At 36.2% G+C, this 17916-nt stretch overlaps 1 protein-coding gene across 5 annotated transcripts in view; it reads left to right on the top strand.

Moving 5' to 3' along the window:
- The window catches only part of SNX13 (sorting nexin 13), a 166408-nt gene that overhangs the window by 78158 nt on the left and 70334 nt on the right, over window positions 1-17916 (top strand). For all 5 annotated transcript variants that reach the window (XR_005217024.1, XR_005217025.1, XM_037836844.1 and 2 more), the window contains exons 6-8: window positions 14859-14980; window positions 15066-15167; window positions 16400-16488. Coding sequence is in view for 3 of the 5 variants with exons in the window: in XM_037836844.1 (XP_037692772.1) it covers window positions 14859-14980; window positions 15066-15167; window positions 16400-16488 (313 nt within the window). In the remaining 2 variants the exon portion in view is untranslated. The remainder of the gene's footprint in view (window positions 1-14858; window positions 14981-15065; window positions 15168-16399; window positions 16489-17916) is intronic.

Here is a 17916-nt window from a genome sequence, read left to right as displayed (position 1 = left end):
ACCATGGAGGCAAGAAGGAAGTGGTGTGATGTATTTAAGATACTGAAAGAGAAAACCCACCAAACAAGAATCCTATATTCGGCAAAACTGTCCTTCAAATATGAGCGAGAGCTTAAAATATTCTCTGACAAACAGACAATGACAGTTTGTGAACAAGATATCTTCTCTACAGGAGACACTAAAGGAAGCACTGCAGACAGAAAGGAAAAGACTGGAGTGAGAGATTTGGAAAACAGTTTTGGGAGATAGTAGCACAGCAATGTAAGTACACTGAACAAAGATGACTGCGAGCATGGTTGAAAGAGGAAGGTTAGGACCATGTGGGACACCAGAAGGAAAGAGGAAAGATAAAGACTGGGACTGTATAACTCATTGAAACCTAGGGTGCTCTATGATTGTAATAAAAGGTACAAATATGTTTTTACGTAAGTTAGAAGAAATGAATGTCAGTGTTGCAAGATGTTAAAAATAGGGTGGGATTTGGGGGAAAATACAATCAACGCAAACTGGAGACTAGAATTAACAGAAACATTGTATTATGCTTCCTTTAATATAACAAAGGCAATACACCAAAGCTAAATACATATGGGGTGGGGGGACATAGGGGAAGGGTATGGGACTCCTGGCATTGGTGATGTTGTCTGACTCTTTATTCTACTTACTTTTATGCTATCTTTCCTTTTTTGCTTTCTAGCTGTCTTTTTTTTTCTCTCTCTCTCTTTTTTCTTTTTCTGTTGTCTCTCTGTCTTCTTTGACTCTTCCTCCTCCTTTGTGGGAGAAACGGAGATGTCCTTATATAGATAGTGGTGATGGTGCTGAACACATAAATATGTGTCTATACAGGGAACCAACGATTGTTTACTTAGGAGGAATGTATGGTGTGTGAACAAAACCGTTAAAAAAAAATGGGTTGATGAAGAATCCTTTGAAGAAACCTCAAGGACACTATATTGAGTGAAATAAAATGACACATAAGGACAAATATTGCAGGGTCTCACTGATATGAACTAATTATAATATGTAAATTCATAGACATGAAATGTAAGTTACCAGGATATAGAAGGAGGCTAAAGAATGGGGAGTGGTTGCTTATTGTGAGCAGAATGTTCAACTACGGTGAAATTAAATGTTTGGAAATGGACAGAGGTGATGGTAGCACGTTGTGAGAATAGCTGACGGTGCTGAATGTTGTGTGAAGGTGGTGGAAAGGGTAAGCTGAGAGTCACGTATGTCACCAGAAGGAAAGTTGGAGGTTAAAAGATGGGTATGTGTAGAACAGTGAATCTTGTGGTAGACAGTGTCTGTGATTAACTGTAGAAATATTAGAAATCCCTCTCATGAACTAAAGCAAATGTATGACAGTATACCTAGAAGATAATATTAGAGAGGCATATGGGAAAAAAAAATACCTATTGCATACTATATACTACAGTTAGTAGTATTTTTTTTTTTAATCATCATTTTATTGAGATATATTCACATACCACGCAGTCATATAAAACAAATTGTACTTTCGATTGTTTACAGTACCATTACATAGTTGTACATTCATCACCGAAATCAATCCCGGACACCTTCATTAGCACACACACAAAAATAACAAGAATAATAATTAGAGTGAAAAAGAGCAATTGAAGTAAAAAAGAACACTGGGTACCTTTGTCTGTTTGTTTGCTTCCCCTACTTTTCTACACATCCATCCATAAACTAGACAAAGTGGAGTTTGGTCCTTATGGCATTCCCAATCCCACTGTCACCCCTCATAAGCTACATTTTGATACAACTGTCTTCGAGATTCATGGGTTCTGGGTTGTAGTTTAATAGTTTCAGGTATCCACCACCAGCTACCCCAATTCTTTAGAACCTAAAAAAGGTTGTCTAAAGTGTGCGTAAGAGTGCCCACCAGAGTGATCTCTCGGCTCGTTTTGGAATCTCTCTGCCACTGAAGCTTATTTCATTTCCTTTCACATCCCCCTTTTGGTCAAGAAGATGTTCTCCGTCCCACGATGCCGGGTCTACATTCCTCCCCGGGAGTCATATTCCACGTTGCCAGGGAGATTCACTTCCCTGGGTGTCTGATCCCACGTAGGGGGGAGGGCAGTGATTTCACCTTTCAAGTTGGCTTAGCCAGAGAGAGAGGGCCACATCTGAGCAACAAAGAGGCATTCAGGAGGAGACTCTTAGGCACAAATACAGGGAGGCCTAGCCTCTCCTTTGCAGCAACCGTCTTCCCAAGGGTAAAACTTATGGTAGAGGGCTCAACCCATCAAACCACCAGTCCCCTATGTCTGTGGTCATGTTAGCAACCATGAAGGTGGGGTAGGCAAATACCCCTGCATTCTCCACAGGCTCCTCAAGGGGGCACTACATCTTTTTTTTTTTTTTTTTTCCTTGTTTGTCTTTTTTCTTTTCTTTTTTTTTTTTTTAATTTTCCCTTCTTTTTTAAATCAACTGTATGAAAAAAAAAGTTAAAAAGAAAACAAACATACAATAAAAGAACATTTCAAAGAGACCCTAACAAGGGAGTAAGAAAAAGACAACTAACCTAAGATAACTGCTTAACTTCCAACATGTTCCTACTTTACCCCAAGAAAGTTACATAATATAGCAACATTTCAGTGAACTTGTTCCTACTACATCCATCAGAAATTAACAGACCATAGTCATTTCTGGGCATCCCCAGAACGTTAAATAGCTTATCTGTTCATCTTGGATTATTGTTCCCCCTTCCTTAATTGCTCTCTACTGCTAGTTCCCCTACATTCTACATTATAAACCATTTGTTTTACATTTTTCAAAGTTCACATTAGTGGTAGCATATAATATTTCTCTTTTGTGCCTGGCTTATTTCGCTCAGCATTATGTCTTCAAGGTTCATCCATGTTGTCATATGTTTCACCAGCTCGTTCCTTCTTACTGCCGCGTAGTATTCCATCGTGTGTATATACCACATTTTATTTATCCACTCATCTGTTGAAGGACATTTGGGTTGTTTCCATCTCTTGGCAATTGTGAATAATGCTGCTATGAACATTGGCGTGCAGATATCTGTTCGTGTCACTGCTTTCCGATCTTCCGGGTATATACCGAGAAGTGCAATCGCTGGATCGAATGGTAGCTCTATATCTAGTTTTCTAAGGAACTGCCAGACTGACTTCCAGAGTGGCTGAACCATTATACAGTCCCACCAACAATGAATAAGAGTTCCAATTTCTCCACATCCCCTCCAGCATTTGTAGTTTCCTGTTTGTTTAATGGCAGCCATTCTAACCGGTGTTAGATGGTATCTCATTGTGGTCTTAATTTGCATCTCTCTAATAGCTAGTGAAGCTGAACATTTTTCATGTGTTTCTTGGCCATTTGTATTTCCTCTTCAGAGAACTGTCTTTTCATATCTTTTGCCCATTTTATAATTGGGCTGTCTGTACTATTGTCATTGAGTTGTAGGATTTCTTTGTATATGCAAGATATCAGTCTTTTGTCAGATACATGGTTTCCAAAAATTTTTTCCCATTGAGTTGGCTGCCTCTTTACCTTTTTGAGAAATTCCTTTGAGGTGCAGAAACTTCTAAGCTTGAGGAGTTCCCATTTATCTATTTTCTCTTTTGTTGCTTGTGCTTTGGGTGTAAAGTCTAGGAAGTGGCCTCCTAATACAAGGTCTTGAAGATGTTTTCCTACATTATCTTCTAGGAGTTTTATGGTACTTTCTTTTATATTGAGATTTTTGGTCCATTTTGAGTTAATTTTTGTGTAGGGGGTGAGGTAGGGGTCCTCTTTCATTCTTTTGGATATGGATATCCAACTCTCCCAGCCCCATTTGTTGAAAAGACCATTATGGCTCAGTTCGGTGACTTTGGGGGCCTTATCAAAGATCAGTCGGCCATAGATCTGAGGGTCTATCTCTGAATTCTCAATTCGATTCCATTGATCTATATGTCTATCTTTGTGCCAGTACCATGCTGTTTTGGCAACTGTGGCTTTATAATAAGCTTCAAAGTCAGGGAGTGTAAGTCCTCCCACTTCGTTTTTCTTTTTTAGAGTGTCTTTAGCAATTCGAGGCATCTTCCCTTTCCAAATAAATTTGATAACTAGCTTTTCCAAGTCTGCAAAGTAGGTTGTTGGAATTTTGATTGGGATTGCATTGAATCTGTAGATGAGTTTGGGTAGAATTGACATCTTAATGACATTTAGCCTTCCTATCCATGAACATGGAATATTTTTCCATCTTTTAAGGTCCCCTTCTATTTCTTTTAGTAGAGTTATGTAGTTTTCTTTGTATAGGTCTTTTACATCTTTGGTTAAGTTTATTCCTAGGTACTTGATTTTTTTAGTTGCTATTGAAAATGGTATCTTTTTCTTGAGTGTCTCTTCAGTTTGTTCATTTCTAGCATATAGAAACATTACTGACTTATGTGCATTAATCTTGTATCCTGCTACTTTGCTAAATTTGTTTATTAGCTCTAGTAGGTGTATTGTCGATTTCTCAGGGTTTTCTAGATATAAGATCATATCATCTGCAAACAATGACAGTTTTACTTCTTCTTTTCCAATTTGGATGCCTTTTATTTCTTTGTCTTGCCGGATTGCCCTGGCTAGCACTTCCAGAACAATGTTGAATAACAGTGGTGACAGCGGGCATCCTTGTCTTGTTCCTGATCTTAGAGGGAAGGCTTTCAGTCTCTCACCATTGAGTACTATGCTGGCTGTGGGTTTTTCATATATGCTCTTTATCATGTTGAGGAAGTTTCCTTCAATTCCTACCTTTTGAAGTGTTTTTATCAAAAAGGGATGTTGGATTTTGTCAAATGCTTTTTCAGCATCTATTGAGATGATCAATTGATTTTTCCCTTTCGAGTTTTTAATGTGTTGTAATACATTGATTGTTTTTCTTATGTTGAACCATCCTTGCATGCCTGGAATGAACCCCACTTGGTCATGGTGTATGATTTTTTAATGTGTCTTTGGATTCGATTTGCAAGTATTTTGTTGAGGATTTTTGCATCTATATTCATTAGGGAGATTGGCCGGTAGTTTTCCTTTTTTGTAGCATCTTTGCCTGGTTTTGGTATTAGATTGATGTTAGCTTCATAAAATGAGTTAGGTAGTGTTCCATTTTTTTCAATGTTTTGAAAGAGTTTGAGTAAGATTGGTGTCAGTTCTTTCTGGAAAGTTTGGTAGAATTCCCCTGTGAAGCCATCTGGCCCTGGGCATTTATTTGTGGGAAGATTTTTGATGACTGATTGGATCTCTTTGCTTGTGATGGGTTGGTTGAGGTCTTCTATTTCTTCTCTGGTCAGTCTAGGTTGTTCATATGTTTCCAGGAAATTGTCCATTTCTTCTACATTATCCGGTTTGTTGCCATACAGTTGTTCATAATATCCTCTTATAATTTTTTTAATTTCTTCAGGATCTGCAGTTATGTTACCTTTTTCATTCATTATTTTATTTATATGGGTCTTCTCTCTTTTTGATTTTGTCAGTCTAGCTAGGGGCTTGTCAATCTTGTTGATCTTCTCAAAGAACCAACTTTTGGTGATATTTATCCTTTCTATTGTTTTTTTGTTCTCTATGTCATTTATTTCTGCTTTAATCCTTGTTATTTCTTTTCTTGTACTTGGTTTAGGATTGGTTTGCTGTTCATTTTCTAGCTTCTTCAGTTGATCCATTAGTTCTTTGATTTTGGCTCTTTCTTCCTTTTTAATATATGCGTTTAGTGCTATAAATTTCCCCCTTAGCACTGCTTTTGCTGCATCCCATAGGTTTTGGTATGTTGTGTTCTCATTTTCATTCGTCTCTATATATTTAGCAATTTCTCTTGCTATTTCTTCTTTAACCCACTGATTGTTTAGGAGTGTGTTGTTTAACCTCCAGGTATTTGTGAATTTTCTAAGTCTCTGATGGTTATTGACTTCTAATTGTATTCCATTGTGGTCAGAGAATGTGCTTTGAATAATTTCAATCTTTTTAAATTTATTGAGGCTTGTTTTATGTCCCAGCATATGATCTATTCTGGAGAAAGTTCCGTGAGCACTAGAAAAGTATGTGTATCCTGGTGATTTGGGATGTAATGTCCTGTAGATGTCTGTTAAATCTAATTCATTTATCAGATTGTTTAGGTTTTCAATTTCCTTATTGGTCTTCTGTCTGGTTGATCTATCTATAGGAGAGAGTGATGTGTTGAAGTCTCCCACAATTATTGTGGAAACATCAATTGCTTCCTTTAGTTTTGCCAATGTTTCTCTCATGTATTTTGTGGCACCTTGATTGGGTGCATAGACATTTACGATTGTTATTTCTTCTTGCTGAATTGCCCCTTTTATTAGTATGTAGTGGCCTTCTTTGTCTCTCAAAACATCCCTGCATTTGAAGTCTATTTTATCTGAGATTAATATTGCTACACCTGCTTTCTTTTGGCTGTAGCTTGCATGAAATATTTTTTTCCATCCTTTCACTTTCAGTTTCTTTGTGTCCCTGTGTCTAAGATGAGTCTCTTGTATGCAACATATTGATGGTTCATTTTTTTTGATCCATTCTGCGAATCTATATCTTTTAATTGGGGAGTTTAATCCATTTACATTCAACGTTAAAACCGTGAAGGCATTTCTTGAATCGGCCATCTTATCCTTTGGATTATGTTTGCCATATTTTTCCCTCTCAGTATTAATATCCTTTATTGTACCCATACCGAATCTCTTTAGTACTGAACCTTTCTCCAAGTCTCTCTGTCCTGTCTTTGTTTCTCTGTCTGTAGGGCTCCCTTTAGTATCTCCAGTAGGGCAGGTCTCTTGTTAGCAATTCTCTCAGCATTTCTTTGTCTGTGAAAAATTTAAGCTCTCCCTCAAATTTGAAGGAGAGCTTTGCTGGATAAAGTATTCTTGGCTGGAAATTCCTCTCACTCAGAATTTTAAATATATCGTGCCACTGCCTTCTCGCCTCCATGGTGGCTGCTGAGTAGTCACTACTTAGTCTTATGCTGTTTCCTTTGTATGTGGTGAATTGCTTTTCTCTTGCTGCTTTCAGAACTTGCTCCTTCTCTTCTGTGTTTGACAGTGTGATCAGTATATGTCTCGGAGTGGGTTTATTTGGATTTATTCTATTTGGGGTTCGCTGAGCATTTATGATTTGTGTATTTATGTTGTTTAGAAGATTTGGGAAGTTTTCCCCAACAATTTCCTTGAATACTCTTCCTAGACCTTTACCCTTTTCTTCCCCTTCTGGGACACCAATGAGTCTTATATTCGGACGTTTCATATTATCTATCATATCCCTGAGGTCCATTTCGAGTTTTTCGATTTTTTTCCCCATTCTTTCTTTTATGCTTTCATTTTCCATTCTGTCATGTTCCAGGTCACTGATTCGTTGTTCAACTTCCTCTAGTGTTGTACTATGAGTGTCCAGAATCTTTTTAATTTGGTCAACAGTTTCTTTAATTTCCATAAGATCATCCATTTTTTTTATTTAGTCTTGCAATGTCTTCTTTATGCTCTTCTAGGGTCTTCTTGATTTCCTTCATATCCCGTACTAGGGTCTCATTGTTCATCTTTAGTTCTTTGAGTAGCTGCTCTAGGTGGTGTGTCTCTTCTGGTCTTTTGATTTGGGTGCTTGGGCTTGGGTTATCCATATCGTCTGGTTTTTTCATATGCTTTATAATTTTCTGTTGTTTTTGGTTTCGTGGCATTTGCTGAACTTGATAGGGTTCTTTTAGGGTTTGTAGACCAGTTGAAGTCCTTATCTCTAATTTATCAGATCTACAGCTTCGTGGAGTACACTTTCTCTAACTAACCAGCAGGTGGCGTCCACGAGCCACCTGTTCTCCACAAGCCAGATCTCCCCTGCTTAGCCTTTTTGGTGAGTGGGGGAGTGAGTCTTGTGGGGCCCAATTGGTGTACCAAGCTTGCGTGTGTAGTTGGTGTTGCCTGCCCTGTATGTGGGGCGTGTTTCTGGGCAGTCGGGGAGGGGGGGTGGCCCTAACAATGAAATCTCCCTGATGATCCTAGAGTTTTAAAGCTGCTGCAATAGTCTAATCCTTCAGTTCAGTCCTGCCACAGTTTGTCTCTGCCACTGACCCACAAGTCTTTGGTATTGGCGTATGGCTCCTGAGACTTGCAAGTGGGCCCCCCTTCCAGGCTGTGCACCCCGGGTCCTCTGTTGAGGGATGACTGTTCTATGTCACAGGTGAGTGCCGTCCCCCCAGGGCAGTTCTGGGCTGCTGGGCTGTGTTGGGAGGCTCCCAGTCTGCTCAAATGATGGCTGAATGGGGCTCTGTTAATTCACACTGCTCCCCCTTCCCAGCTCTGGGACATTCAGCTGAGGTTGCAGGGAAGGCTGATGTCCACGCCCAGTTTTGTGGTGTGTGCCTGTTATTTGAAGCACTTCCGTCACACTGGGTTGTCTGGGGCAGCTCTGGGCTATGGGGCTGGCGATGGGCAGGAGTGTTTCCTGTCCACCAGGATGGTGGCTGTGAGCGGACACCCCCCTTTTCTTGGGAAGTTGTGGTGTTTAGTGAATTTTCTCAGCCACTGGATTATTGCCTTTTGTCTCAGAGCTCTCTTAGTTCTGCTCTTGACTTGACGTGCCCAAATTTCAATTCTTTGAAGCTTTCTGTATTGAGCTTCTTAGAGTAATTGTTTTAGAAAAAGCAAAAAGGATTTAAAAAAAAAAAAAAAAAAAACGGCCCTCCTCAGAGATCTAATGGGTTATTGAAATGCTAATAGACAAAGCAACCAGGGCCATTAAGGAAAGGTTCACAGGGCAGAGAGATCAGCCTTGCTTCGGGATTTGCATATGCGCCTCAAGGCCTGGTCTCCGCCCTTCCCCTTTCTGTGTTCACCAGAACTTGAAAAATCCTCTGCTTTTATTTTGGAGTTTTTCGTGTTGTTTTTTTTCTATGTCTGTCTCCTCTCTGCTGGGCTGGCTGCTCTCAGAGTCTCTGGTGTCTGGTCTCAGTCTATCTATGGTTGGAGTTTGAATCAGTAGAATGAGTTTCCGATAAGAGCAGCCACTGCAATTCTCCCTTCTCCTTCCCGGAGCTGACAGCCCCTCCTCCCCCGGGACTGAGCCTGGCAGGGAGGGGCGCGGGTCCCCTGGCCGCAAAAACTTACAGATTTCGCTGATCTCAGCAGTTCCACGTTTTCATGAGTGTTGTATGAAGTATGCCCAAAGACAGATTGCTCTGTGGTGTCCAGTCCACGCAGTTCCTGGCTTTTTACCTACTTTCCTGGAGGAGTAACTAAAACATACAGCTCACCAGTCTGCCATCTTGCCCCGCCTCAGTTAGTAGTATTTTAAGATTCTTTCATCAACAGTAACAAATGTACTATACCAAAACTATGAATCAATGGAGGGGAGGGTGGTTAGGAATATGGGAGGATTTGAGTTTCCTTTTTTTGTCTTTATTTCTTTTCTGGAGTAATGAAAATGTTCTAAAAATTGGGAAAAAAATTGTGGTGATGGATGCACAGCTGTATGATGGTACCATGGGCAATTAGATCTTTGATAGTTGTATGGTATGTGAACAACCTCAAAAAAATACATTAAAAAAGAAGTAGATAAATTGAACCTCATCAAAATTACAAACTTTTATGCCTCAAAGGATTTATCATGAAAGTGGAAAATAACCTACTTACTGGGAGAAAATATTTGGAAACCATATATCCAGTAAGGGTTTAATAAGCAGAATATATAAAGGATTCCTATAATTCAGCAGTAAAAAGACAACCTGATTAAAAGGGGGGGGGGGGAAGATTTTACTAGATATTTCTCCAAGTAGGATTTGTACAAATGGCTAATGGCTAATAATTACATGAAAGATGCTCCACATCATTAGCTACTAGGGGAATGCAAATCAAAAACCCAGTGAGATACCTTTTGTCACCCACTAGAATTACTATTATAAAAATGGAAAATTGCTATTGTTGTAGAGGGTGTGGAGAAATGGGAACACCCATTTATTGCTGGTGGGAATGAAAAATGGTGCAGCCAGTGTGGAAGATAGTGGCAGTTCCTTGGGAAGCGAAGTATAGAATTACTGTAAGACCTGGCAGTCCTTCTATTAGATATATACCCCAAAGAATTGAAAGCAGGGACATAAAAAGTTATTTACACACTGATGTTCATAGTGGCATTATTCACAGTTGTCAAAAGATAGAAGAAACCCAATTGTCTATCACCTGAAGAATTGATAAACAAAATGTGGTGTATACATACAGTATAATATTATTCAGTACTGAAATGAAATGAAATTCTGATTCATGTGCTATCATGAATCAACCTTGAATACAATATGTTAAATGACGCAAGCCAGGCACAAAAGGACAAATATTGTATGATCTCACTGATATGAAATAAATAGAAAAGGCAAATTCATAGAGTTAGAATCCAGAATATAGGGTATAGGTTACCAGGGGCTGCACTGAGGGTAGGGAATGTGCAGAGCCAATGCTAAATTTGTACAGATTTTTTATTTTGATTGATTGTAGTGTTTTGGAAATGGAGGCTAGTGATGGTAGCATAAGACATTATGAGTGTACTTAGCACTGAATTGCATATGTCAATGTGGTTAAAAGGGGAAATTTTAGGTCATATATATGTTATTAGAATAAAAATTAAAAAGTAAAATCTATTTTAAAAAGTCAATTTTATGAGACCTGTGTTCCACACCCAGAATATCTAATGTAGTTCTTCTAAGGTGTGAACTTTAACATTGATGATTTTAGAGGAGAAACATTAATCAAGCATGTTTACAATAACAAAAACAAAAAGTTGTATTTGTTTCTCAATCTGTTTATCCCTCTTATACTTTGTATTATAATTAATTAACTTTTACGTGGATTGAAAAAATGTGAATATGGCAAGGTAGTTATTTCTATTAAAACTAAGTCACTTGCTTTGGAATTACCCAAACTTAGTTGCTAAAAAAAAATTGCAGTTGACTTAGGTGTGGAAAAGACAGATGCTGGGGAAACATCTTAAAGTTCTCTGCATTCAGATTTGTTCACAAATGTCTGGCTTCCATGCCGTTTTAAAGAAACTGGAAACCATAGCTTTTGCAATGTGGGAATGGTTTTATTCAAGACAAAGGTCATATTAATATCAATCAGCCATATGTTAGTCAAATGAAAGGTTTTAGCCCTACGTTGTATGATTTATAAGTTGAAATGCATTAAAAACTTTTTGTTCAAGTATTTTGATTGATTATTTGATTGATTGATTATTACCAGTTTTCTCTGTATTCTGTCTTTGTGTTCTGTGTGTTCAGTATTTGTTTAATAGAATCATGGGCTGTTAAAGCTGGAAGTGTCCTACTGAAAGCAAACACGTCTATGCCAGTCCAGTGCTCTTCCCAGAAATACTTAATTGATTTTGGTGTGTTTTTTTTTTTTTTGTGATACCAATGATGAATGGTACATTGTTTAAAATAGGTGGAACTAGTGAAACAATTTATATAATCCAAATCTCAGCCCACCTATTTGGGACATTCCTAGTGTTTTTTAGGCATTGGCATTAAGTAGCTATAGGGTTTAGAGAGCCAAAGAAAGCTTCTTGGTATGTGTTCTCTTTTAGAACTTCAAGCAGTAAAGAAGCAGCTGTTGTTGTGTCTCACATGTGATTATTCTCCAGGCACCTAAGAATGCTCTGATCCTGAAAGAGAAATAAAGATATGTATCAAGTGCTTCCTGTGTTCAACACATTATTTACCTACTTGGGATACAACTGCCAGTAAAATAAACACAGTCAAATAAAACAGATGCTGTCTCTGCCTTCCGGGATTTTTATTGTAGCACATTTGTATGTACTATAAAAAGTGAAAGTTTGGTGTTATGAGAATATGTACCCAGACAATCAGGTCTAGTCTTAGGGAACTGGGGAGAGGGTGGGGGTCAGTGAAGACTTCTATGTGGAATTGAGATTTGAGATGAGCTCTAAAGTATATGTGGAAGGTGTAAGGGAGAGAGAAGGGGAATTTGTGGAAAGTGAGCAGGGGGTGACTAAACCTAGCAGAGGAAGTAGTCTGTTCAGAGGCATGAGGTAAGAACAACAGGCATATTGAGTTTGAGGAATGGAAAGAAAACCTGTGGGTCTGTAGAATAGGAGGAAGGAAAAGGGTAGAATGGATGATGTTGAGGATGCAAGGGCCCTGTAATGCAGGATCTTAGAGAATGCATTAGGTCTTATCCCTAAGATCAGTGGAGAGCTATTGAAGGATTTTTAAAGTTCTCATCTTGTACTATCATATTTGTATTTTTTAAAAAGTCACCTGGTGCTTTGTGTAAAATGGATTGGAAGGGAGATGGATGTCGGGAGACCTATTAGAAGGCCAGGACTAGGTTGGTGGGATTAGAGATGGAGATAAGAGGATGAAAAATATTTGGTCAGAGAGGTATGCTTTATAGTATTGCTTTGCATTCCAGTTTGCATTTCCAGTTAAACTTGCTTATTTCTTATACCCATTCTGTCAAGATTATATAAGAGGCCTACTATAAATTTTATTTTTTTTCAGGGTCGGTTGAATGTTAAAATGTGTTTTCCTATTTTTAAATTAAAAAAAAAAAAGCTTAAGTAATAAAATGAAAGTGTAGGTAACATCCATTGTATAATAACTTGTGGTTTTGCTAGCATAGAAATCATGTGGGGGGAATATTTTAACAGAGAAAAAGAGTATTGACTGTAGGCATAATTTAAAAATAATTGATACTGTAACAAGTGCTCTAATAGGAAGCCGCATTGTGAATGTAATAGAAGGAATGTGGCTATTTACATAAATTGAATTATTTTTAATTGATTTGTATTCATGTTCCATTTATTACATACTTATACACTATAGTTTTAGACAGTAATTCACTGTCACCAAAATACTTTTTAATTTTGTTAATACAAGTACTAGAAATTTTTAGTAGGTATTCGCCTAATTTGTAAGTGGGAAGCAATGTACTGTTCTTCTTCTTATCTAAAAAAATGCCTTTGAGTTGAGATTTACATTGTTTGCATGTAGTCAGTGAAAATGATTCAAGCAAAAGTAGAATAATGACCTTGATTAGAGATATAGAATACTGGGTTTCCTATTTTCCCCACCGTCAACATAGTTCTATATTGAACGCAGAAATCTGTATTTAAATTCTAAAATAATTTTTACGTATTTGCATTGCTTGTTAGTTTACCCTCATTTTAATTGTCATTACATCCTCTAATGAATAGAGATGGATTTAAAATGCCTTCTAAAATTAGGAAACTGTTCAAAAAGTTTAGTAAATTAAATAACAATGTAGCCTGAAACAGTAAGTGTAACTTCAATGATTATATATTCTGTTTTCTTGTAAATTTATTAGAATGAACCTTTTATGGATTATGTGAGGGTAATAGCCTATGCTATGTAAATTTTTTTAATTTCAGTTTTATTGAGATATAGTCAGAAACCATACAGTCACCCACAGTGTACAATCAGTTCAATTCTCTTTCTATAAAGCTTTGAACTATGGATCATTTTGAACAAATATTCATGTAAAAAGTTCTAAAAGAAGCATGGACAGATTGTGAATTTTTATGTAATAAGAAAAGATTAGAGACTAGCAAGTTTAAGTTTTTCAGTTTTATGTTGAGGCTGACTATTGTTACCAAATTCACTATTACCTATATGCATGAGTCTTTTATTCTAAATAAATTAATCCTTCCTCAGTTCTCTCGGTTATATATGGTGTTAATTTGTTTTGTGTTCAGGTACTTACAGTTTACTCTTTCTTTTCTTGGATATAGCACATTCATAGTTGTACATTAAAAAAATTACCACAAGTGTTGATAACTTACATTTTATTCCTCCATGCCATTCAACAGCTTTAAAAGTTTTCTCTCAAAAAAAATGACAGTAAGAAAGTCAACTTTTTCACTAGCTTCTTTATATACACATGTGGGTAACATAAATTTTGGGGTTCTTTTTTGGTTCCCCGATTGCTCAGCATCTTCATGAATGGACTCTTTGTTATCTTATCTCCTTATTGTGATCCCAAAAGAATGAATTAATTTTAGTGGTAATTTAAGAAAAATAGTATTAAAAATGTTTAAAATATCATTTAATCCAGGGAGGAGTGTAGATTGCTTTTGGATTATCTGTTCTATTTATCTGTTTCACTGGTGTACTGAATTAGCATAAAGTGTGGTATTCTTTAGTGTTTCTTGAGGCCTGTTACATTTGAGATAGAATACTAGGTAACTATAAAATTAGTAATCACCATTTTATGGATATTCTAGAGGCTTTTAAATATGTGATATTTTACATTATTATGTAAACCATTTTTGTGTGACTATGGTTATTTCTAATGGTTGAGTTTTTAAGTGCTAGTATATGCGAACAGAAATCAGTCAGTTTCATGCTACTATAGAGGTATTTGGTTCAGAACTTGGGCTGTATAACTAAAAAGAAGAATGAGGAGAATTTAGAAATGGTTCAGAAGGAAGCAAGAAATAACTCACACACTCTTAAAAGCAAGCAAAAGCATTTTGAATCCCTTATGTATTCTTGTGTCTGGACCAAGAAATGTAACTGTTGTTAGACTTATTTCAGATTTAACTGGAAAAAATGTTTTGCCTGTTTATTTTAAGCATTTAGGTAGTACTTTTAAGCTTTGGCATATAAAATACTTCAAGTAATATTGTAAGAAGACTTAGTGAAGTAGATTTGATATACCTTGGGTCTTGTAAAACTGAGGGTTAAGATGTAATAGTAATTAATGAACAAAACCTCAGTTTAAGTAGAATGGCAGTCTCTGTGCTAGTCATGTTGTCTGTCAGTAGACAATGAAATGAATTTGTGTTTTTTTGTTAAAAAGCATTTTTATTATGCTTTTATGTAATTTGTTTTCTGTAAGGTCAAAAGAAATAGACTGGCAACCTTATTTTACCACACGCATTGTAGATGATTTTGGCACACATCTTCGAGTATTCAGAAAAGCTCAGCAGAAAATAACAGAGAAAGATGATCAAGTTAAAGGTATTATTTGTTTTCATTTTGAAAATCAGGATTTAAAAATCTGTTTATCATTTTGTGTACTTGAATTGTTCCTCCTTTTGTCTAGGTACAGCAGAAGATCTTGTAGATACCTTCTTTGAAGTTGAAGTTGAAATGGAGAAGGAAGTTTGCCGAGATCTAGTCTGCACATCTCCCAAAGAAGAAGAAGGTTTTTTTCTCAATTTAACTCTTTTGAGAATAGTTACTGTTCAGATAATTTAGAAACAAGTTAGCAGAACCAGTGAACAAATCTAAGGGTAAAACCTAAGGGTGAAATGATTCTTACATAGGACAAAGCATTGTTACTGTCCATCTTATTTTTATTTTATAACTCTTAAAAGTAGTTTGCAGATTATGTTTTCCTTTTTATGGTCATCTTTAAAAATTAACCTGTCTTTTAAAATATATCAAGCACATAAACATTTTATAATTGAAAATTTACATTTTTTTAATCTATACTAATTTGTCTTCTCTTTGAATTTATTGTTTCTATTTCATGAATACACTTGTTACCTTAATATTTTCTAAGGGAATGACTACAATGATCTAAAATGAAATTTGTAGATTTAAATGAACTTTCTTTGTGGGAGGTTAGACCAGACAAGTTGTAGCTGAGAATGTTTTTTCCCAATTTTCCAACAATTAAGAGTTCCTTGCTACTTGACACATTTTTGATTAAGAGGATCATCTATATAATTGTATTCTTATGAATTGTTAGTATATGAATAACTGTGAAAAAAGTATACGTAGTGAAAACTCTCTTGGATTTTGAAAATGTGCTCAAGTTTTTTCTGCCTTTCCTCTTTTTCCTTTTTTCCTTTTACCTTTATTGTACGATTCAGTTCATAATTGCCATTCATTAGCACTGATATGAAATAAAAACTAAATGTAAGAAATAGATATAATGAAATGCAGTACTTTGATGTAAATTGAGCTCTTTTAAGTCAGTAGAGTAGAATAGCATATTCTTTTTCCTTTGTTATTACCTGCCAAGCACTTTCGTGGAGGTTCTTTCTTGAAAGAGGAATTGCAAGTATATTTTTAAATGTGAAAATAATGATTAAGTATGCAAAGATAGTATGTGACAGAAGTTTATGAGACATATTATAACTAAAACTATGTTTCAGGGTAAAACAGACTTTTGTAGTTGAAGTTTCACATAAGATGAAAATAGTTAAAATTGAGCAGAATTTTTAAAATATTAGTTTAATTAATGAAGAGTTACTATTTGGAGAAAAATCACGAATTTTTTTTTATGAATACTGATATATATTAATCACTAAAATAAATTGGTGTAATCAGGAAACTGCTTATTCCTCACTTTACTGATGTGTTTTATATTGAGAGTGGGTGGTGAGTTTATATTTCTGATGTCATTATGTCTATCTTTTCTATTTCTAGGATTCCTAAGGGATTTGTGTGAGGTCTTATTATATTTATTGCTACCTCCTGGAGATTTCCAGAACAAGATCATGCGATATTTTGTCAGGGTAAGCCTAAATTCATACTAGATAATGGCTGTAAAGAAACTTACAATAGCATTTTTCAAAATTTTTGGTCTCCAGACTCTGCTATACTCTGAAAAATTATTGAGAACCCCGAAGAAATTTTATGTATGTGGATTTTATCTATCAATATTTGCCATATTTAAAATTAAAACTAAGGCATTTTTAAAACATAAGAATACACAAGCATACATTCCATTAACTGATAAAGCAATGACATCATTACATGTCATGTGACTCTTGAGAACTTTGTTGTATGCTTCTGAGAGAATGAGAGTGAAAAAGACAAATAATTGTGTAGTAATATTATGAAGATGGTTTGGATGCAGACCTCCTACCCCCCAGGGGTCTCTGAACAACACTTTGAGAACTGCCTGCCTGCATGCAGTGCTTAGATTTTTGGTTCTAACAATGATGTGTTTTAAATTTTCTTTAATATACCTTTACTTAAATGGGTTAGATAAAAATAAATCTTGTGGATAGAAACTTTCAAAAAACTGGGCAGATAAACTTCTGTTTCTTATAATTGGAAAATGAAAAAGTCAAATGAGAACAGTAGTCTTGGACTCTGTTCCCTGCTGTAAATCTTTGGAATAAAACTCCATGTGCTGATGTAAAGGACTAACATTTGACCTTGGCTCTTGGTTATTATTGAGAAATGCTGGCTACATAAGACCTTATCCTGGTTGAATAGGTAAAATGAAAGTTTTCAATTTTCCTAAAAATGAAAGCTTTTGTTCTCTTTAGTCTTTCTTCCTGCAAAACAGATGCCAATTCATGATACCAATTTCTTCAGATTTTTCTCTCGTCTCCTTTTTTATTCACCTTTATATACTTTTTTTTTTTTTTGAGTGTTGAATTATTCAACCTCCTTTATTTTTTTATTTTATTTTGAAGTAAATTCAAAGTCACAGGAACAGTTGCAAAAACAATACAAACCCCATACACAGAACTCCAGCATACCCTGATCCCCCTCCCCCGATACCCCAATCCACCAACTTTAACATGCTGTCACACTGCCATTTCTTTCTTTACCTCCCTCCCTCCCTCCCTATCACCCATCATCTATTGCTCTGTCTTCTGAACATATGAGAGCTAGCTGCACATATCCTTGAACAAACACTATAATTCAATATACATTTCCCATGAACAAGAGCAGTCTTTTATGCAATCCCATTAAGCGCAGCTAAGAAGTTAAAGAAATTCAACACTGATACAAAGCTTACTTTCTATATTTCCTTTTTTTCCTTTCTTATGTCCCACCTGTGCCCCTTTGAACCTCCTCTCCTCCATCCTCAGATCCCATCCAGGATCATCCTTGGCATTCAATTGTTATCTATTTAGACTTTTTTTTTTTTTTTTTCTATTGTGGAAACATATATACAGCCTAAATCTTCCCATTCCACCCCCTCC

Source organism: Choloepus didactylus, chromosome 5 (genome assembly GCF_015220235.1).
Source record: "Choloepus didactylus isolate mChoDid1 chromosome 5, mChoDid1.pri, whole genome shotgun sequence".
In the NCBI taxonomy this organism is placed as follows: Eukaryota; Metazoa; Chordata; class Mammalia; order Pilosa; family Megalonychidae; genus Choloepus; species Choloepus didactylus.
Note: the sequence above shows the minus strand (reverse complement) of the source record. Positions and strands in the feature narration are given on the sequence as shown.